Source organism: Schistocerca americana, chromosome 1 (genome assembly GCF_021461395.2).
Source record: "Schistocerca americana isolate TAMUIC-IGC-003095 chromosome 1, iqSchAmer2.1, whole genome shotgun sequence".
NCBI classification, from domain to species: Eukaryota; Metazoa; Arthropoda; class Insecta; order Orthoptera; family Acrididae; genus Schistocerca; species Schistocerca americana.
The window spans coordinates 727,101,081-727,125,195 of NC_060119.1; the positions used below are offsets into that span (position 1 = coordinate 727,101,081).

General features: G+C 44.5%; 1 protein-coding gene across 2 annotated transcripts in view; it reads right to left on the minus strand.

Moving 5' to 3' along the window:
- LOC124545114 (protein SMG9) overlaps positions 1 to 24,115 on the minus strand; it is a 99,767-nt gene that overhangs the window by 61,869 nt on the left and 13,783 nt on the right. For both annotated transcript variants that reach the window (XM_047123941.1, XM_047123933.1), the window contains exons 3-4: positions 8,807 to 8,865; positions 7,914 to 8,109 (exon numbers count right to left, since the gene is read on the minus strand). In XM_047123941.1, coding sequence (XP_046979897.1) covers positions 7,914 to 8,109; positions 8,807 to 8,865 — 255 coding nt within the window. The remainder of the gene's footprint in view (positions 1 to 7,913; positions 8,110 to 8,806; positions 8,866 to 24,115) is intronic.

Here is a 24,115-nt window from a genome sequence, read left to right on the forward strand (position 1 = left end):
GAAGATGAGGTGTCCAAGTGAGCTGAGCATCAAACAGCATGCCAAGAAAGCGATGCATCTCCTCAATACGAAGGAGTTCACTGGCAAGGTAGAGCTCTGGATGGAGGTGGACCGTTCAACGACGACAGAAATACATCACTCGAGTCTTAGATGCTGAGAACTGAAAACCATGGTTGGATGCCCAAAAATGTGCCTTACGGATAGCTCCCTGCAGCCGCCGTTCAGCGACACTGATGCTTGGGGAACTGTAATAAAAACAAAAGTCATTGGCATATAGAGAGGAACAGACTGATGAGCCCACTGCAGCCTCAAGACCATTAATCGCCACCAAAAAGAGGGGAACACTGAGAACCGAGCCCTGCGGGACACCGTTTTCCTGAATATGAGCAGAGCTAAAAGATGTGCCAACCCTATCCCAAAAGGAGCGATTGGAGAGAAAATTCCGTAGAAAAATCATAAGTGGACCCCGTAAGCCCCATTCATGCAGCATAGCAAGGATATGATGGCGCCTGGTGGTATCGTACGCCATCCGAAGATCAAAGGAAACAGCAACTAGATGTTCTCACCAAGTAAAAGCTGTACGAATAGCCAACTCTAGCATGACAAGATTGTTGATCGCTGAGCGGCCCTGACGGAAGCCCTGCTGTTGCTGTTGCTGGGCTAGGAGGCCCCGAGCTTCGAGGATCCACATGAGCCGCTGACTCACCATCCGTTCCAGGAATTTGCACATAACATTGGTAAGGCTGATAGGGTGACAGCTATCAACCACCAGCGGATCGGCACCAGGTTTCAGCACTGGGATGGTAATGCTATCTTGCCAATGAGTTGGGGAAACGCCCTCCTTCCAGATGCGGTTAAACAGGGCGAGTAATTCACCCTGACAGTGCGCTGAGAGATGGCGAAGAAACCGGTTGTGAATTTGGTCTGGACCTGGTGAGGTATCAGGGCAAGCTGTAAGAGCACTCCGGAACTCCCATTCACTAAACGGGGTGTTGTATCGTTCCCAACAGTGCGTGCGAAATGACAACTGCGTACACTCAGCCTGCTCTTTAATGGCATGGAATTCTGCGCTGTAGCCTGCTGTCGCAGAAATACAAGTGAAGTACTCTGCCAGATGTTCGGCGATGGCGATCGGGTCAGTGCAAAGTGTACCCCGAAGAGAAAGGCAAGGGACAAACGCATGAGGGCAAAAGCCAAAAATGTGCCGAACCCGCGACCACACCTGAGATGGGGAGGTGCGAGAACCTATGGTGGCAACATATCGTTCCCAGCAGTCCTGTTTGCTCTGCCGGATTAACCGCCGAGCCCGGGCCCGCAGCCATTTAAAGGCAACCAGATTCTCTAGGGAAGGATGACGCTGGAGTCATTGCAGGGCTCGCCGGCGGTCCCAGATAGCTTCTGCAATCTCTGGTGTCCACCAAGGGACTGACTTATGCCTTAGGGTACTTGAAGAGCAGGGGACAGTTGCCTCGGCAGCAGAAACAATGGCCATAGTGACCTAGTCCTCTGCCAAATCAATGTCACCAGAAAGTGGAGCAATGGCCATAGTAGTTGAGATGTAGGCTGCCAAATCAGCTCCACGAAGAGACCATCACGGCGGCTGGTCAGGGGGTTGGGAGTGAAGAAGAGAAACCAGAATAGGAAAGTGGTCGCTACCACAGAAGCCATCGTGGACCCTCCAACTGAGGTATGGAAGAAAACCTGGGCTACTAAGAGAGAGGTCAATGGCCAAGTATGTGCCATGAGTCAAGCTAAAATATATGGGAGCACCACTGTTAAGGAGGCAAATGTCCTGCTGTGCCAAGAGAGCCTCAACGTTCCTACCCTGGCCCGAGATCTGGGCCCCACCCCATAAAGGGTGGTAGGCATTAAAGTCCTCCAAAAGGAGGAATGGTGGGGGGAGCTGGGCGAATAAGGCAGCTAGGTCGGCAAGAGGGACAACCTCATGTGGGGGAAGGTAGAGGGAACAGATGGTAAGTGGTAAGCTCCATTCCTGCCCGGATTCTAACAGCCACAGCCTCGAGAGCCGTGTGAAGTGGCACAGGGGCACTAGTAACAGTGGGAAGAGCATAAACACAGACACCGCCAGACACCCTGTCGTATTCTACATGGTTCTTACAGTAACCCCGGTAGCCATGGAGGGAGGGGGTCCGCCTAACAGGAAACTTGGTTTCCTGCAGGGCCAAACACGTGGCAGGGAAGTGGCACAAAAGCTGTTTCAACACAGCAAGGTGGTGGAAAAAACCACAGCAGTTCCACTGAAGGATAATGGTATCCGACCGTGAAGACATGAAAGAATGTGGGGGGGTTAGGTTATGCCTTAAAAGTGCTCGCTGCCACCGATTGCGAAGTAGCCTGATCAACTTCCATAGGAGCTGTGGGGTGAGCAACATCTAGATCCTGAGGGGACGCTAGATGCTCCACATCATCTTCAGGGGCAGTGGTGATCTCCTTTTCTGTCTCTATGTCCTTCTCCTTCTGCTTTTTCTTCTTTTGGTAGGGTCCCGTTTGCCCTTCGGTTTATCAGGCTGGGTGGGTTTTTCCGACCCAGTCTTATGGACCGAGAAAGACCTGGAAGGCCCTCAGGTGGTGGCTCTTTCAGCCACTGGGTGACATCTGGAGGGGCAGTAAGCGTGGAAGGGAGGGCACCAAGCGATTGCTTCCGCGCGAGCGGAGCCGGAGGAGGCGGGCACTTCCCCAGCTCATAGGTGGGGACTGAAGTCCTCAAAGGAGGGGGGGTTGTTACTCCCAATGTTGATAACAGGGGAGCAACAGAAGAGGGTGTTCCCCCAACTACCTGGGGGGCAGAAATAGACGGCCAGGCTGGAGGGCCCACAAAAAGCAGCTGAGCTAGGGGGCTCGTTGCCAGGGATGGCGACATCGAAGCTGCTGCAGCAAATGTCAAGGAAATGTGCACAGGGTGAAGCCGGTCGTACTTGCGTTTAGCCTCTGTGTAAGTGAGTCTGTCCAAGGTCTTATACTCCATAATCTTCCGTTCTTCTTGATAAACTGCGCAGTCTGACGAGCAAGGTGAATGTTTCTGTCCGCAGTTGACACAAACGGGGCGGCGAACACGGGACGTTGGGGTGGGAGGCACGTCCACAATCCCGACAGGTAGGGTCGGCGTCACATCTCGATGACATATGCCCAAACCTTCAGCACTTAAAGCAGCGCATGGGAAGAGGGACGTAAGACTTAACATCACATCGATATATCATCACCTTGACCTTCTTGGGCAGGGTGACTCCCTCGAAAGCCAAGATGAAGGTGCCAGTGACAACCCTATTATCTTTAGGTCCCCTGAAGACACATCATACAAAGTGGACACGGCGGCATTCCAGATTTGCACGGAGTTCATCGTCAGACTGCAACAACAGGTCACAATGAAATACAAGTCCCTGAACCATATTGAGGCTCTTATGAGGCGTAATGGAGACAGCAACATCACCGATCTTGTCACAAGCAAGCAATGCCTGTGACTGTGCTGGAGATGCTGTCTGTATGAGGACTGCTCCAGACCTCATTTTAGCCATGCCCTTAACTTCTCCAAACTTGACCTCTAAGTTTTCCACAAAAAACTGAGGCTTAGTGGTCAGAAATGAGTCCCATCTCTTTGGCTGCAAACCAGAAATTGAGGAGAATACACCTCACCAGGTAATTTAGACCGCCGTTCCTCCCCTGGTGTGGATAGGGAAGGGAACGATTGGGGGTCATACAGTAAAGCATTGAACTTTCCTTTCTTAGAGACTCGTGCTTGCGCACTATTCGTATTTCATTTCATGGTGGTCCCACGAGCAGCTAGGGGAAGGAATGTCCACCCAGACAGAGCAGTCAGAGCCCTGCTTGCCCCTGGGTAAGCCTAATACAACCGGGGGGGGGGGGGGGGGGGGGGGAGGAGGTGGGGGCAGGTGGTTCCCCAGAGGTCGCCCACTAGCAACTGTTCTACCTCAACAGCCATGCGTCTCCTCGGCGCGCAGCACACCTTGAGATTGCGTTTTTTTTTTTTTTATAGAGGTTTATACCATCCTTGCAACCCAGGCAGTTAAGCCAAGATCCCCGGGCTCTATACTGTACAACGTTCCACCGTCGCACCTTAAGGTGGTCGTTGAAGCACACTCAGAGCTTACGGTATTAAGGAGTGGTGGTGCTTCCCAGTCCCCAGCTCAGGGACCCCAGGGTCGCCAAGCCCGGACCCAGTAACTAAATGCTGAGCCCCCTGAGAGGGCGGGGGGGGCGGGGGGGGGGGGGGGGGAGGGAGAGAGAGAGAGAGAGAGAGAGAGAGAGAGAGCGGGAAAGCAAGGGGACGGGGAGCTAATGCAGATGAGGACGTAGAAGATATATCCTTGATGGACAACACCTCAGTACTACATTGGCAACTACCTGCCTGTTCCATCAGCACTATTGTTCAACCATACCAGAATACTGCCAATTATAGCTGCCATATTCCGGCTACATTGTTGGCAATATTACTATGACCACAAATTGCCGAAAAATAAGACCACATAAATGCACCTTTAATGGCTTCACGATGGGTGAGGAGTGGATGTTAAAGTATGTGCTACATGCACTTAGTATAGTACAAACAGAGTTTTGGAGATCCACTATCTGAAGCAGAAACACTATTTTCATCAACAGCCTGTAAGTTCAAGGGCATGTTACAAAGGATTAATAATGGGTTGTCAGATCACAAAGTTTTAAACCTGGAAACAAGGTATGAAAGCCTAAAAAATAAACTTATACAAAGAAAAAGACTGCAGAGCAACATTATCATACAAACATCTTTAGATTAATTTGTTCATATCCATATTAATCCCACAATATAAAAATTATAGTAAATTCCATAAACTGCTGAAAAATTATTGTCCATTATCTACTAATCACTTCTCGCAAATCTAATCAATAAGTGTTTCATTACAATATAATACGTTAGCTGCAGACAAACTACAATTCTTGATGACAGTGCAAGGAAAAAGTCTTTGTTTCTGCACCATAATTGTGGGTTGGGTTGTTTGGGGAAGGAGGCAAGACAGCGAGGTCATTGGTCTCATCGGATTAGGGAAGGACGGGGAAGGAAGTCGGCCGTGCCCTTTGAAAGGAACCATCCCAACATTTTCCTGGAGCGATTTAGGGAAATCACAGAAAACCTAAATCAGAGACTCTTGTGACATTATCCTGACTGCTTTGTCCGAGAATTACTTCGAGCAGATAGTTAGAGAACCAACTCGTGAAGCTAACGTTTTAGACCTCATAGCAACAAATAGACCGGAACTTTTCGACTCCGTGAATGTAGAAGAGGGTATCAGTGATCATAAGTCAGTGGTTGCATCAATGACTACAAGTGTAATAAGAAATGCCAAGAAAGGAAGGAAAATATATTTGCTTAACAAGAGTGATAGGGCACAAATCGCAGAATATCTGAGTGACCACCATCAAACGTTCATTTCTGAGGAAGAGGATGTGGAACAAAAATGGAAAAAATTCAGGAACATCGTCCAGTACGCCTTAGATAAGTTCGTACCGACTAAGGTCCAAAGCGAGGGGAAAGATCCACCGTGGTATAACAATTATGTACGAAAGGTACTACGGAGACAAAGAAAGCTTCATCATAGGTTTAAGAGTAGTCGAATCATAGCTGATAAGGAAAAGCTGAACGAAGCGAAAAAGAGCGTAAAGAGAGCAATGAGAGAAGCATTCAACGAATTCGAACATAAAACATTGGCAAACAATCTAAACAAGAACCCTAAAAAGTTTTGGTCATATGTAAAATCGGTAAGGGGATCTAAATCCCCTATTCAGTCACTCGTTGACCACGATGGCACCGAAACAGAGGACGACCGAAGAAAGGCAGAAATACTGAATTCAGTGTTCCGAAACTGTTTCACTGCGGAAAATCGTAACACGGTCCCTGACTTCAGCCGTCGCACGGACGCCAAAATGGAAAATACTGAAATAAACGATATCGGAATTGAAAAACAACTGCTATCACTTAGTAGCGGAAAAGCATCCGGACCAGACGAGATACCCTTAAGATTCTACAGTGATTATGCTAAAGAACTTGCCCCCTTTCTATCAGCAATTTATCGTAGATCGCTGGAAGAACGTAAAGTACCTAGCGACTGGAAGAAAGCGCAGGTCGTTCCCATTTTCAAGAAGGGTCATAAATCAGATGCGAATAATTATAGGCCTATTTCGCTTACGTCAATCTGTTGTAGAATAATGGAACATGTTTTGTGTTCTCGTATTATGACGTTCTTAGATAATACAAATCTCCTTCATCATAACCAACATGGATTCCGCAAACAGAGATCATGTGAAACTCAGCTCGCCCTATTTGCCCAAGAAATTCACAGTGCCGTAGACACTGGCGAGCAGATTGATGCCGTATTCCTGGACTTCAGGAAGGCATTTGATACAGTTCCGCACTTACGTTTAGTGAAAAAAATACGAGCTTACGGAATATCGGACCAGGTTTGTGATTGGATTCAGGATTTCCTAGAAGGAAGAACACAACATGTCATTCTTAACGGTTCAAAATCTGCAGATGTAGAGGTAATTTCGGGAGTACCGCAGGGAAGCGTGATAGGACCTTTATTGTTTACAATATACATAAATGACTTAGTTGACAACATCGGTAGCTCCGTGAGGCTATTTGCAGATGACACGGTTGTCTACAAGAAAGTAGCAACATCAGAAGACTCGTACGTACTCCAGGAGGACCTGCAGAGGATTAATGCATGGTGCGACAGCTGGCAGCTTTTCCTAAACGTAGATAAATGTAATATAATGCGCATACATAGGGGCAGAAATCCATTCCAGTACGATTATGCCATAGGTGGTAAATCATTGGAAGCGGTAACGACCGTAAAATACTTAGGAGTTACTATCCGGAGCGATCTGAAGTGGAATGATCACATAAAACAAATAGTGGGAAAAGCAGGCGCCAGGTTGAGATTCATAGGAAGAATTCTAAGAAAATGTGACTCATCGACGAAAGAAGTAGCTTACAAAACGCTTGTTCGTCCGATTCTTGAGTATTGCTCATCAGTATGGGACCCTTACCAGGTTGGATTAATAGAAGAGATAGACATGATCCAGCGAAAAGCAGCGCGATTCGTCATGGGGACATTTAGTCAGCGCGAGAGCGTTACGGAGATGCTGAACAAGCTCCAGTGGCGGACACTTCAAGAAAGGCGTTACGCAATACGGAGAGGTTTATTATCGAAATTACGAGAGAGCACATTCCGGGAAGAGATGGGCAACATATTACTACCGCCCACATATATCTCGCGTAATGATCACAACGAAAAGATCCAAAAAATTAGAGCAAATACGGAGACTTACAAGCAGTCGTTCTTCCCATGCACAATTCGTGAATGGAACAGGGAAGGGGGGATCAGATAGTGGTACAATAAGTACCCTCCGCCACACACCATAAGGTGGCTCGCGGAGTATAGATGTAGATGTAGGATGGCCGGGCGCGAGATTGAACCGTCGTCCTCCCGAATGCGAGTCCAGTGTCTAACCACTGCACCACCTCGCTCGGTGCACCATAATTGTGCTTGAAATCTTTATTATTTGTAAATTACAATTACAAAACTCACCACACAATCAGAATTATTTATTTATGATAAGCAGTCTCATTGTGATCTTACTTAGTTGCTATCAGTGAACTGGAGATCAAATTTTTGATACACCTTACACATGTTTCCTTGCAAGATATTTATTTATTTATTTATTTATTGCACACTATTATATGGTTCCCAGGCATTTCAGAGCTAAATTAACAATTCTGAGAAAAGGTTATTGGTACTATATTGTAGCATTATGTAAATAAAGTCTCACAGCACATCATGATTAACACATATGAAACTAAATTAACTCTTTTAATAAATAAATAAAAATCTGTCACCTACTGTCCACCAGCTAACAGCGACATGAGGGTAGATTTACCAACACCCAATGAGCCCACAACACCTACAACAAGGAACTCATTATTGCCCTGGTCCAGAAGATATTCCAGTATGGCATCCTGCAGTACTTGCAAATTATCATCCAATAACTTCACGGACCCTCGCATTTCAGGAGGCTGAGATAAAGTATTGCTTATGTCTGAAACAAAAACAGCTTGGCAAATTAGAGACACTAGGCAAACTTGTTACATGAAAAAGTGATGCACTTCTAATTCAAAAACAAAATTTTATTTCCATAAGTGTTTCAAAGTGTTGTGTTTGTAAAAGACAAATTATATCATATGCCATAACAGCAGTAGTAAAGTATTTTATAATACTGAAAGTAAATGAAATATATAATGATCACTCACATCCACACTATATGTTGTTTATCAAGGTAAACTGAAACAACAAATTATTTCTAAGAACTAATATCCTAAATCATGAACCACAGCACCTGTCGTAATAGTTAAGAGATGAACTATGAGAACTTACAATACTGAGTAAAAGCAAGTAATAAATAAAATAAATATTGAAAATCTAAATAATTTAAAACTGAAACAAGAAAGTTTGATAAAGGCAACAGAAGATCTTACTCTCTCACTGTTCTAACTAGGAACACAAGGAAACACATGGCCATAAAACAGATACAATTTATTGGGGCGCAGACTGACATCCCCAAGAATGTAATGAAAGTAGTTTACATGACTCAAATATATTTAACAACTGAGGTCCCGGAGGTCTGTGAATGCCCATTTTGAGAGCATTTGCAATAATGCTTACAAAGGCTTAATTTACAACATTATTCACATAATGTGATTGTAATTTACGCAATTCTACCACAGAAAAGAACTCACTTTCTCCTGGGGCATGTTTTGCAGCCAGCTGGTACAACGGTTGAATCTCAGTTTCCTTTCTGCAAAGCATAGAAACAACATAGTCAAGTGCAATCCTTGTAATAAATAAAATGAACAGTTTTATAATTATAAAAGAACAAGTTAGAAAGAGAGTCAAAATTAGAGTATCAAAAATACAATGATGACAAGTGTTCTTTTGAACACACAGTCTTTGTTCTCCATTTAAAAATGGTCAGTTAACATTGACAAGTTTACAACTAATACTTGGGATGGAGGGCTGCTGATATGTATAATTCTTAAATTTGAATAAATTTCACTGTGGTCATCTTAATCTGCAACCCTGCTCAACCATTCAACTAGGGATGCAAGTGATATTGCGCACATCTCAGAAGTATCAAAAAATCTTCTATCCCTCACGAAAATAGAGGTGCATTACACCATGCACCTGCACTTGCATCATACACAGAAAGAGGCATATTCTCTCTCTCTCTCTCTCTCTCTCTCTCTCTCTCTCTCCATCTCGTCCTCCCAACTCTCTCAATGCATCTCATCCTCCACCTCTCCCTATGCCGATATCGGCATCCCTCTCTGTGTCCATCACTTCCTCCCCCCTCACTTAGAGTCCCTCTTTTCCTCCCACTTTTCTCTGTCCACCTTATCCTCCCACCTCTCTCGCTATCCATCTCCTCCCCTCTCACTGCTCAGCTGTAGTTATCTGGATGCCTAGCCCCTGCACGCAGTCAAATACTACCCGTACAAAGCAACTGTCACGTAGGCCAGCCTAAATATCAGGGGTAGGAAACACTTTTTCCCATATCTCTGCTCCTGTCAGAGCTATGTTCCTCAGCCATCTCTCTATCCACCTCATCCTCCTCTCTCTCTCACTATCCATCCCCCCCCCCCCCCCCAATTCTGCCGTGTCCATCCACATGTGTAGCCCCTGAAAGGCATGCCAATACTACCCACACAACATGCATCCTTCCCTCCTATATCTGCAGATTTGTTGTGAATGTCTCCACAGAAATGTGGGCAATACAATGGGTGTTTCTATTCTCATATTACACGCCCCTTTGAATTGCTGACTACGTGTTAGGGACAGGAAAACCATTGTTTGCCCAAACACAAACACACACACACACACACACACACACACACACACACACACACACCTTTCCTCCATCACTTTGCTTGCATACATGTTCGACACACATGTTGCCCACAAACCCTTCTCAACTTTCTCTCTGTCCATCTAATCCCTCTACCTCTATCTGTCCATCATCTCCTCCCCCCTCCTTCCTTGTCCATTTCCTCCAGCCTCCTCCCCCATTCTCCACCTCTTCCTGCCAACATCTCACTTTCCATCTCCATCCTCTCCCTATCCAGCTCCTCCTCCCCACCTCCCTCTATTCATTTCCTCCTGTCCATTCCCACAATCTCCTCCTGCCTGCATTTCCCTATCCATCTCCTCCTGCCTCTTTCTTTATCCATTGCCTCATCCCTCCTTTCCTTATCCATCTTCTCCTCCTGCTCCTCCTCTATCCATGGCCATCTCCTCCTCCCTTTCTCTTTCCCCACTTCCACAATCCCCCTCTCTTCCTATCCATCCCCTCATGCCCCATTGTCTCTGTCCATCCACTCTTCTATCCATCTCAGCCTCCCTCTGTCATTCCATTTGGACGTGCAGTGGCCAATATTACTTTCACAACATGCCTGTCATTCCGTGCAGCCTACACGTCCGGGCTATCAAAACTCTTTTTTGCCCATGACATGTACGATACAATGCTTTTAGGCTGATAAAGCAGACCAATACTACTCTCCCCACAACATGCCTGTTGTGCAAGCCAGCCTATACAGCAGGGACTAATAAACACATTTTTGCCCTATCTCCGGTCCTATGAGAGCTAAGAGGTTATGAAACTCGTAGTGCTAATACTCATAGAATTTGCTGTTTGTGTGTCAAATTTAGTTTACACAGATCCAGGGCTTTGGGAGGAGATCCCCCCCACACACACATTTCAATGTGCATCACCAAGTGGCTACGTGCATACGTCCACAGATGTGCTGTGATCAAAAGCTCGAGTACCTCAAATCAATTTGCCACAAATATTGATCAGTCGATATCAAGAGACATTATAGCGGAAAGAAAAAAGGGAAAAGACTAGAAGTTTTCTGATAGATATCTCCCTGGGGACTTTTAAAGTAACAGTTTGTTTAAAATGTTTAGAAAATCATCCATTTCATCAAAAGGATACTTTATTTCTCCCTCCATTAATCAATGAAGAAAATGTTATGCAGCATGTAAATTGTTGGTGCAAGATCAGTTTATGTATCAAATCAAGAAACAGAGGAATGCTTTCCTTTCTCTGAAATTTAGAAAGTCTTTCCACAAGGACATTTTAATATGAGGAAACTTTGTTATTTGCAGAAACGACATTCCTCGACAAAGAGACAAAATTGCACATTGTGCCAATGGTGAAAAAAAGAAAGGAAGGAAGGAAAAAAATTGTGCATATTACTGTGTGAGTAGCACAGCTACAGGCAATTAAATTTGGTTTCATTATGATAATATTCCAAGCAGATTACTACATAAGTAGATAAGGATGCATGTTTCCAAATTTGAAAATTCTAGTCTTTGAGGAGAGAATAGAGACCTTATTCTTCAGTGCAGTAAGTCAACAATTTGTCCACATTATTTTCCTTTAGAAGGCCTCCGAATCCTTAAGAACTACTCCTACAGCTTTGTTGTCACCACAGGTGACTGACTTGTTTTCACATAAAGGGACTGCAATCAATAACAATCAGCAGAATATATGATCTGTAGTAATTTTTTACAGCCACAAGATGAGAATTTATTTTACACATGCATACAGACATCAGTGGTTGCTAACTGACATTACAATAAATTTAGTCCAGAAAGATGCAATAAAAATCAATAATTGTGACTATTTTAATAAAAACTGTGTAAGAATAAAGTCTGTAAACAATTATGTATGAAATGAGACAAACAATCATATACTCAATGAATGTGAAATTAAAATGTGCATTTGTTAATGCCTAGTGTAAAAAACTTGTGTAACAACGTATGTATTGTACAAATAACAGAGTCCACTGATGGTGGTGCAACAGTACTGAAACACTTCTGAATGTTAAGAAGAATTTTCTTACAAGTATAAATACATTTACACTGAAGAAACTGCAGTGGGTGACGGTAACATGTTGCCAAACCAGTTTTATTAGGTGGTGGAGGTGGTTGTAGTAGCAGCAACTGTGATAGCGTTAAGTGGCAATGGCATTTGTGCAGGTGGTCAGGGCCTCCCGTCACGGAGACCAATAGCAAGGTGCCACCCTGCCAACATGTGTGTCAATGAGGATTAAGTGATTATGATGAGAAGACAACACAACACCCAGTCTCCGAGGGGAAAAATCTCTGACGTGGCCGGGAACTGAACCTGGGCCCTTCACATGGCATTCTTCCGTGCTGACCACTCAGCTATGGAGGCAGTCAGCAGTAGCATATCAAATGCACAAATATTTTTGATATTAACAATGTTCCCCAAGCACTATTCAGAATCAGTTTCACAAATACTATTATTTCTTTTATCTGTGAAGTCCAGTCCTTGCCTCTTAATGAGCATTTTGAGCAGGAGGTAGGTGGGAATGAGGGAGAGTGGGAGTAAGCAAGAGGGTTCAATATGGTCATGTTTCTCACAGATCTCTTGTAGTTGAACCATGAAATTATGTAAATACATTATGCAGATAACTGCAATAAGTGCTTGTGCAGATCAGTGACCTACTTGTGACGTCATGAATCGCAGACAAAGAAACGGCAAAATTCAAACAACTAGACACTATGAGTAGATGCCTCCTAAAAGTCACCAAATGGACCAATGGGCTCAACATTCCCCTACGACAAATGAATCACCCTCAACAGTGTCTTATGTCCTTATTCTGCAGGAGACTTCATAAATATTTGGAATTTAGTTGAATACTGACACAAGATTTGGTGAACATGACTTCTCCCCTTCGATATAAAATTCACATTAGAGGTTTATTTTCACTCTGGGGATTTAGAAAAACCACTTCAGTGTTGAATATCACAATTATTTAATGAGTCTGGGCAAGGAAAGAAAGTTTAGCCTCCAATAATGATACAAATTCTGAGGCACTCCTCTCAGTTTTTTACAATTGTAGAATGAGTATGATTCAAACATAGCATTAACCTATTCTAATGTTTTTGACGACTAAGAGTGTGTGAAGTGAATGTGCAAACTCCCCACTTCTCTTACACGAGTTGACTTATTTGGGAACGTGCAGCTGATCTTCTTCTCTGGATAGCCGGCTTCTGGAACCTCTACAAACTTCTTCTCCGAAGAATGATGCTAGTCACAGGAACCTTTAAGTAAGACTCTCTCTCTCTCTCTCTCTCTCTCTCTCTCTCTCTCTCTCTCTTTCTCTTTGTGAAATAATGAGGTACTCAAAGAATACTTTTCAACAACTATTGGTATATTTGAACTTCCACAAAGAACAAAATTCACACTTTTCACATAAACAACTGACTTCTTGTAAGTCATCCGTGTCATCTCACATTAGAAACAATTAAGTTACATTTACAACAGAGTTGGCTTGATAACCACGACTCTATTACACAGGAATCATACACATGTCTTGCCTTTAGCAAGTTCAAGTTAAAAGTTACTTAAAAGTCTTCTCAACTAAAATGTGCTTTTGTCACTAACAATAGTCACAGTTATAAAACAGCACAGAATAACACAGAAGTTCCTTGGTTCTGCCGTGTGCTTTCATTACAAATTCCAAGGCACGATCGACAAGTACTTGTCGGTGCCATTTGACCACTGTATCTACCATCTTCTCAAGATAAACCTCAGGCCTGCACACACAGACAGCTGACGTGCAGTAGATAGGTTTCCTTTCTCCCACTTACATCTAAAATATCATGTGTTTGAGATGAAGGACGGCCAAGTGGTTCTAGAATTTATGTGGAAATTCTCGAAACACTACATTCCCCCCCCCCCCCCCCCCCAGATCGGACATGCGATATTTTATACATAATCATTATGTACATAACATCACTCACAACATTTCATATCATAACAATATACTTTCCTGATACATGTTTCTACATACATCTTTCACTTCAACAACAATCTTTTTTTTTCTCTAGAACAATCTTTAGCTGAGCGTTCCTTTATTCTGTTATTATTTCACCCTGACAACAAAACCTGAACATTTTTTCATGTTTTTAGTCATCTTTTCTAATATTTAAGAATTGTGAGGACTCTTTCCCTATTTCCAATCGTAAACTGCAGGTGTTCATGACACTTGAGTATTCTATAATTTCTATCCTTTGCACTACCTTTTCTTTAGTATGTACTAGCTTCATTATCTGTTGTAGTTTGGAGCAACTCTGGGCAAAATGAAAGTCTTCTTTTTGACACTTGTGAACTTACATAAAACGTTATAATGCTTGTTGTGCCTAGAATTCAAACTTTCCAGAATAATCCCTACAAAATTTTGTGACATTTGTCACAATACTGTCCCTTTCCCCTAGGATCAGTACCTATACCTTGCCTGTGGGTTGACCATATGAGAGCACTTCCTCTTTCCATTTTGGTAGGTAAGCCCCTTTACAAAACATTCCTATATTTTCAGGCCACACTGTCCTATCTCCAAGTAGGTACGCCTGCCCCATGTTGTTGTTGTTGTTGTTGTGGTCTTCAGTCCACAGACTGGTTTGATGCAGCTCTCCATGCTACTCTATCCTGTGCAAGCTTCTTAATCTCCCAGTACCTACTGCAACCTACATCCTTCTGAATCTGTTTAGTGTATTCATCTCTTGGTCTCTCTCTACGATTTTTACCCTCCATGCTGCCCTCCAATACTAAATTGGTGATCACTGGATGCCTCAGAATATGCCCTACCAACCGATCCCTCCTTCTAGTCAAGTTGTGCCACAAATTTCTCTTCTCTCCAATTCTATTCAGTAACCCCTCATTAGTTATCTGATCTATCAATCTAATCTTCAGCATTCTTCTGTAGCACCACATTTCGAAAGCTTCTATTCTCTTCTTGTCTAACTATTTATCGTCCATGTTTCACTTCCACGTACTCCATACAAATACTTTCAGAAACGACTTCCTGACACTTAAATCTATACTCAATGTTAACAAATTTCTCTTCTTCAGAAATGCTTTCCTTGCCATTGCCAGTCTACATTTTATATCCTCTCTACTTCGACCATCATCAGTTATTTTGCTCCCCAAATACCAAAACTCCTTTACTACTTTAAGCGTCTCATTTCCTAATCTAATTCCCGCAGCATCACCTGATTTAATTGGACTACATTCCACTATCCTCATTTTGCTTTCGTTGATGTTCATCTTATATCCTCCTTTCAAGACACTGTCCATTCCATTCAGCTGTTCTTCCAGGTCCTTTGCTGTCTCTGACAGAATTACAATGTCATCGGCGAACCTCGAAGTTTTTGTTTTTTCTCCATGGATTTTATTTCCTACTTCCAATTTCTCTTTTGTTTCCTTTACTGCTTGCTCAATATACAGATTGAATAACATCGGGGATAGGCTACAACCCTGTCTCACTCCCTTCCCAACCACTGCTTCCTTTTCATGCCCCTCGACTCTTGTAACTGCCATCTGGTTTCTGTACAAATTGTAAAATAGCCTTTCGCTCCCAGTATTTTACCCCTGCCAGCTTTAGAATTTGAAAGAGAGTATTCCAGTCAACATTGTCAAAAGCTTTCTCTAAGTCTACAAATACTAGAAATGTGGGTTTGCCTTTCCTTAATCTTTCTTCTAAGACAAGTCGTAAGGTCAGTATTGCCTCACGTGTTCCAACATTTCTACGGAATCCAAACTGATCTTCCCCGAGGTCGGCTTCTACCAGCTTTTCCATTCGTCTGTAAGGAATTCGTGTTAGTATTTAGCAGTCGTGGCTTCTTAAACTGACTGTTCAGTAATTTTCACATCTGTCAACACCTGCTTTCTTTGGGATTGGAATTATTATACTCTTCTTGAAGTCTGAGGGTATTTCGCCTGTCTCATACATCTTGCTCACTAGATGGTAAAGTTTTGTTAGGCCTGGCTCTCCCAATGCTGTCAGTAGTTCTAATGAAATGTTGTCCACTCCCGAGGCCTTGTTTCGACTCAGGTCTTTCAGTGCTCTGTCAAACTCTTCACGCAGTATCTTATATCCTATTTCATCTTCATCTACATTCTCTTCCATTTCTTTAATATTGTCCTCAAGAACATCGCCCTTGTATAGACCCTCTATATACTCCTTCCACCTTTCTGCTTTCCCTTCTTTGCTTAGAACTGGGTTTCCATCTGAGCTCTTGATATTGTTGCAAGTGGTTCTCTTGTCTCCAAAGGTCTCTTTAATTTTCCTGTAGGCAGTATCTATCTTACCCCTAGTGACATGCACCTCTACATCCTTACATTTGTCCTCTAGCCATCTCTGCTTAGCCATTTTGCACTTCCTGTTGATCTCATTTTTGAGATGATTGTATTCCTTTTTGCCTGCTTCATTTACTGCATTTTTATATTTTCTCCTTTCATCAATTAAATTCAATATCTCTTCTGTTACCCAAGGATTTCTATTAGCCCCATATACTTAGCAAATGCCGGGTATGCCCAATTATCCTGTCTGAGTAGGCCTCATGGTTCATTACCACAGTATATGTTCCTATGTATACTATAATTAAGTATTTTCTGGTAAAGTTACAAATCTACTCTACACCTCGCATATACTTCTTAGAACTTTATCTAATCCCTAGAGTCCTCTTCCACTTGTCAACTTCTATACTTCCAGTAGATACCATATCTATATACACTATTCAGTAGATAATATGATTACTTAGGCAATTCAAGTCCCACTATCCTACAATTCGTCACTTTATCAGAGTATTTATTATACTGACTTTTCTTAGATGAGTACCATGACCAATTCCACAGTTGCTTGCAGTCCCCCCCCCCCCCCCCCCCCCCCCCCCCACACACACACACATCCTTCTTATGTATACTCCGTGCAGAATTGCCCTAGTTTTTAGATACTTATGTATATGCATGATAGTTTTTTTTATATATATTTCCCACATTGCAACAGGTTTCTAGTCTGTAATTTCAATGTTTGTGTTTAAATGTCTTCTTGTGTGTATGCAGATGTGTGTTCACGTAGTCTGGTTCTTCAGGCTTCTTATCTAAAGATAAGATGTGTGTTGAAACCACAGAAACCAGGAAGGACTTCAGCGACAGAAGTTAGTGAAAATGGAAAGATAGGTCCTCAAATGCGAAGTAAGACAGGAAAAAAAAAGGGTGTGGTTGCTAAGATCGAAGACGAGAAAGGATATAGCCCCAAGGACAGGAAACACTTCCCACCCCCTCCCCCCCTTCCCTAGGACCCCTACGTCACAGATACTTGAGTGAGACGCCAGAGGAGGTTCGGTGTTGAATCATTTCCTACAGAATGGGCATTCCTACATTTACCCTTGAGGTCCCCGAAGGAAATATTAGCAACCCTATGGTTGGTTGGTTGGTTTGTGGGGGTAGAAGGGACCAGACTACAAAGGCCATCGGTCCCTTTTTCTATGACCATGAAACACCCTTAAGGATGAAAAATAAGCAACGGAGATGACAAGGGATGACACAGAACAAGAAAGACGTAGACAAAGACCAAAAAAGAGGAATTAAAAACACACACAGTGTTACAGTGGTTGGCTGACCATGGAAAAAAATCCAGCCACCAAGAGAGACACTAGAAACCCCAATCTAAAACTGTTGGCCAAAGGCCAGACTCAACACAAAAAAGACACAAACTCTCAGATCAAGCAATAAAAGCCCCCTGTGCGAATAAAACTCAAAACTAAGCCTGCCATAGCAGCATCATCTATTAAAAGTGCAGGGAGAGTATCAGGCAGTGCAAAAGTCTGCCTGAGCGCAGTTAAAAGCAGGCAGTCCAACAAAATGTGGACCACTGTCAATGCTGAACCACAGCAACAGAGTGTAGGATCCTCACGGTGCAATAAATAACCATGCGTCAGCCAGGTGTGGCCCATGTGTAGCCGGCAGAGGACAAATACAGGTATGCTCCTTGACGACCCAAAATTTGTTGGGTGAAGGCAGGGTGCGCCATTCAACACCCCAGGTACCAAGGACCTTCTGCTGCAAAACTGACTGGAGATCACATTCCGAAAGCCAATCTCCATGGCTGGTGCACAGACAGCCTGATTGGCCAGCCTGTCAACCGTTCATTACCCGGCATGCCGACATGACCCGAGGTCCACAAAAAAACCACTGAGCAGCTGCAATGGGCAAGAGTATGGAGGGACTCCTAGATAGTCATCACCAGACGAGAGCGAGAAAAACACTGGTTGATAGCTGGTAAACTGTTCAGGGAGTCACTACAGCTCACTTGGGCAGGAGCAGACATACTCGAGGGTGCAAGAGATGGCTACCAGCTCTGCAGTGAAAACGCTGCAGCCATCTAGTAACGAGCGTTGTTCAGAGCGATCCCCAAGGGTGAAAGCATAACCAACTTGACCAGCAACCATTGAAACGTCGGTATAGACTATGGCGGAGCCGGCGAATGCAGCAAGAATGGAAAGAAATTGGCGGCGAAGGGCCTCAGAAAGGACTGGATCTTTTGAACTTTGCGCCAAATCCAGCTGAAGACATGGACAAGGCACACACCACAGGGGTATACAGACATGGGCCCGGAAAGGAGTGGGACAGGGAAAAACTCAAGCCCAGAGAGAAGAGACTGGACGCGAATCGCAATCAGACACCTCGACTGGGGCCGCCATTCTGGAAGATGGGCGACCAAGTTGGGGAACAGGAGACGGTAATTGGGATGCCTGGGCAAGCTACAAACATGCACAGCATAAGAGGCCAGCAGTCATTGGCGCCGGATCCGCAATGAAGGGACACCAACCTCCACAAGTAGGCTGGTGACAGGGCTCGTGTGAATAGCTCCAGTGGTGAGTCGGATGCAATCAAGAAACTGCACCGCGGAAGGTGATGCCAAACCATAAGTCAGACTCCCATAATCGAGACAGGACTGAATCAAAGCATGATACAGTCGGAGAAGGGTAGACTGATTGGCACCCCAGCTGGTGTGACTCAAGCAACGAAGAGCATTAAGATGGGGCCAGCACGTTCGTTTAAGCTGCCTAATATGAGGGAGCCAAGTCAACCAGGTATTAAAAAGCAAGCCTAAAAACCAATGCATCTCCACTACGACAAGAGGCTTGCCATCAAGATAAAGCTGTGGCTTAGGGTGAATAGTGCAATGCCAGCAGAAATGCATGACGCAAGTCTTGGCAGCCGAGAACTGGAAGCAAATGTCATACGGATGGCAGATTCCAGGCAGACCAGATTATCGGAGACAGAGCGGCCCCTGCGGAACCCACCCTGAGACAGAGCCAGAAAGCCCCGAGACTCAAGTAGCCAACTCAACCTCCAGCTCACCATGCATTCGAGCAACTTGCACAGAACGTTGGTGAGGCTAATGGGGTGGGAGCTGTCCACCTCCAGTGGGTTCTCGCCAGATTTCAACACTGGCGTGACGACGCTTTCCCACAATTGTGATGGGAACTCGCCCCCAACCAAGGTACGGTTGAAAAGGTATAGGTGGTGTCGCTGGCAGTCCACCGAGAGGTGTTTGAGAATCTGATAGTGGATGCAATCCGGCCTGGGAGCAGTATCGGGGCAGGCGGCTAGGGCATTTTGGTGGAATTCCCACTCACTGATTGGAGCATTGTATGATTCCGAGTGGCGCATATGGAGTGAAAGGCTCCAACGTTCCAACTGTTCTTTCAGGGAGCGGAAGGCCAGCAGGTAATTCATAGAAGCAGAGCTCTGAGCATAATGTTCTGCTAAGAGTTTGTGTCTGATTCAGTACAGACTGCTCCTTTCAGGGAAAGCCCAGGTATGCTGATGGGGGTCTGATATCCATAGAGTAGCCTAATCTTGGTCCAAACCTGCAATGGAGACGTACAGATGCCAATGGTGGAGACATTCCTTTCCCGGCACCCCTGCTTCCATCGGCGAACAAGGTGACGGGCTCGAGCCCACTTAAAGGTAATAAGGTGGTCCAGTGATAGGTGCCTCTTATGACACTGGAGGGCCCACCCTAACAGCGACAGCCTCTAAAGGTGTTTGAAGAGGGACATGTTCACTGTCAAGAAACTGAAGAACGTAAACGCAGACTCCACCAGATAACCTCTCATAAGATACCCTATTCTTATAATAATGCCAATAGCCATGAAGGGCGGGGGTTCGCAACATCGGAAACCAAGTTTTCTGGAGAGCAATGCAGAAGAAAGGGTGGAGGCTGAGAAGTTGTCAGAGCTCAGCAAAGTGGTGGAAAAAACTGCTGCAATTCCACTGGAGTTGGGTTGGGGTTGGGTCGTTTGGGGGAAGAGACCAAACAGCGAGGTCATTGGTCTCATCGGATTAGGGAAGGACTGGGAAGGAAGTCGGCCGTGCCCTTTCAAAGGAACAATCCCAGCGATTTAGGGAAATCACGGAAAACCTAAATCAGGATGGCCGGATGCGGGATTTAACCATCGTCCTCACAAATGTGAGTCCAGTGTGCTAACCACTGCGCCACCTCGCTCACTAATTCCACTGGAGAATGACACTGTCTGCAGCCGAAAAAGGTGTGAAGGGATCAAGGAGGCAGATTACACCGCTGGGTAGTTGACCGCCACTGAAGGAGAGCCAGAATCTAGAATCAGTGCGTCTGAGGTTGGGCGAGATTGAGGTCGTCGGGGGCACCAAAATCTGCAAATCATCCTCAGACTCAGAGCTGGTAGGAATAGGGAGCGCACAGGCAACCTGAACCTCACCCGTCTGACCCAGCATAGTCTTCTTCTTCTTCTTCTTCTTCTTCACCTCCTCCAGCTGCTCCTTAGGAGCAACCTGGGAGGGAGACTCAGAAGGAGCGTCAGGAACAGACAAAGAGTGGGAAACTCTTCGATCCGCCACTCATTGCTCCTTGAGCCACTGACTGATGTCAGCTGTCGCACTGGATGCAGCCTTAGAAGGCAGATTTCCAAGGGACCCTTTCTGCATGAGAGAAGCCGGAGGAGGCTGGTGTACCTCCGGCTCGGGAAAGGGGGGGGGGGGGGGCGGGTGGTTCCGATATCCCCATCAGTTTGGGGGGTTGGTCTCCCAAAGGAGGTACCTTGGGAGTGCCAGAAGAAACAGCATCCCGCAAGGAGAGCTGTCGCCACCGGGGGCAACAAAGTTGCAGTCGCAGCATACAATGTAGTCATCTGCACAGGATGAAGTCATTCATATTTCATCTTTGCATCCTGATGGGTGAGCCTGTCCAGAAATTTTACTTCCATGATTTGTCGCTCCTTATGTATAACAGGGCAGTCAGGTGACCAGGAGAAGTGGTGCAGCCTACAGTTGACGCAAGTGGAATGTGGTACACATGGAGTGCCTGGGTGCAGAGGACGACCGCAATCCCTGCATGTGGCGCTGGAAATACGATGACAAGACATGTGATCAAACTTCCAACATTTGAAGCAGCCCATAGGGGGAGGGGCGTATGGTTTCACGTCACAACTGTAAACCATCACCTTGACCTTTTCAGGCAACGAGTCACCCTCAAAGTCAAATATGAAGGCACCGGTAGCAACCCTGTTATCTTTGGGTCCCCTATGCAAGCACCAGACAAAGTGGACACCTCCTCACTCTAAGTTGACACGTAACTCCTCATCTGACTGCAAAAGGAGGTCACAATGGAAAATAAGACCCTGGACCAAGTTAAAGCTTTTATGGGGAGTAATTGAGATTGGGATATCACCCAGCTTGTCACAGTCGAGCAACGCCTGCAACTGGGCTGGGGAGGCCGGTTGGATCAAAATCGCCCCACTGCACATTTTAGACAGCATCGCCGCTTCCTCAAATCTATCTTCAAGGTGGTCTATGAAAACTTGGGGCTTCATTGCCTGAAAGGTCTCTGCATCAGTCCTGCAGCAAACTAGGTACCGAGGCGAATACGGCTCACGAGACCGAGTCGCCCTACAGCCCTCCCAAGGTGTGGACAGGCAGGGGCACGCTCGAGAATCATAGGTCACAGTATCCAATTCATTTCGTAAGTGCTCCAAGACTGCTGGAGCCGAGCGACCACCAGCTTGAGTCGATTTAACCCATTTCATTGCGGGTCATCCTCTCTGAAGCCACCCACTCCGATCAGGGGCTCTCCCCACAAGCGCCACCTAGCCGCAGCAAGGGCAACCTGGTGGGATGGCCATTGCCGGGAGTCCCGGTGCTCCAGAAAGGATGGGCACCTACTCCTTGGCATATGTGGGGAGATCGCAGCGGTGCAATCCCTGTGTTGTCAGGGGGCTACCACCAAGAGGGTACTGGACAACCCCACCACAATGGACTGGCTACCGCACTGGATTTCGGGTGCCAAAACGGTCCAGAATTATTGGAGGCGTAAAGGATGGTACGGCACAAGAGACGAGAAGTAGGCAACCTACAAGACTGAGGGGTCAAGCCCGCCACATGACAATAAGCAGAATGCAAGATCTCAGCGCATGATGGACAAACAAAGAACACCACGTAAGGCGTCGTTCTCCAAATGGCACGCACTATCAACAGAAATTTAGAAAAAGTGGAGATCAAACCCAAGAGGGGACCATCACAGAAAAGCCAAAATGTTGGAGACTCCTTTTAGTCGCCTCTTACGACAGGCAGGAATACCGCGGGCCTATTCTTACCCGGATCCGCAGGGGGTAGCAACCCAATGGAAACGGCAAATGGTGTAGAATCAGGCACACTTGTTTGCGAGGGTTGTCTGTCTGTGTGTTTTGTGTTAGTAATGATTTATCTGTTGGTGTAAATCATGCTTTACAATATCCACCCCTTTCAAAATTGATACAAACCCTCCCATTTACATCACATCTCATAAAAAGTATCAAATATTCTATACAAAATATAAAAATCTATATGCTACTGTAAAATAATTATTTAGCTCTTCACATTATATTATATTTTACACACATATAAAGTACTCTATTCATTTCACTTCATTTCTATAGATCACTTTCTTCCTTATTCTGTGATTCTCGAAAGTTGTAGTCATATCCAGTTTTCTAGGTAATAAGATTATTCGATAGTTTAAGATTTTAGAAATAGATGACAGAATAGTTTAAGATTTGAAGGGAATTCGGTGTGGGAAAACTATTTTGGAAGAAACACCAAAAACAACTCAGGATCCAACAATCATCACTCTGCCCGTTAAGTCAGAATTTCCCTGGGGGATAAATGCCTCCGCCCGGATCCCATGGACCTAATATTAACTTCACTTGAGCACTTGCAGACCAATACTTCTCTTCAAATTTCTTTTGAAAATCTCCCCAAGAGGAAAAGTTCTCAATATTTATGGTTCCCCATTCGGATGCTTCTCCTAGAAGGTAAGCCACAGCAAATTCAAACTTTTTAGAGTGCTCCCAATTTTTTGGCAAAGCTTGGTTAAACCTCTTCAATAAATGTGTTGGGTGCACATCTCCATCGGGTTTGAATTTAGGGAATTCTCTTGATAACCCTGAATTCACTCCCCATTGCAAATCATTAACTACTTCACTGGTTAACACAACATTGGACGAAGTTACCCATTTTTCCACTTTGTCCTGGATAAGTTTAAATTCTTCCTACAAGTCACCTATAACCTTTCGGGTATCTGAAAGTTCAGAAGAAACAATAGGCGACATGTTCTCAGATGTTATTCTCTTGGTGACTTCTCAATCTATAACCCCTTCAAATCGTTCCTCCAAACTACTTATATTTACTATATCAGAGTTTGCTACCTTCTCTAGGAAGCTTCTTTCTACATTATTCACTCGAGTACTTACACCTGTAATTTGCGATTGGATTATTGGCATTAACTTATCTTGCTTTTCAATACTCTCTTTTAAAGTATTCAATCCCTAATTTACTGTATTAAACTTAATGTTACATACATTTTCAAATGATCCCAACTTTTCATTAATTTCGGATTCGATCATATTACATTTTTCCCCAATATCAAATTCTAATTTTTTTGTCAAATTCTGAAATTGATCATTCTGTTTGTGATTTAAGTCAGTGAACAGTTGATTTATTGTATATCCAAGGTATTGGTTAATTCCTTCTCTAAGTGTTAATTTCAAATCCTCTACTTTACTATTTAAGGCGTCAAATTCAGTCGTTAAAGCATCCATCCCTTCGCATAGATTACCAAATTCTTTGCTCTGTGAGTCCACTTTGGTATTTAACA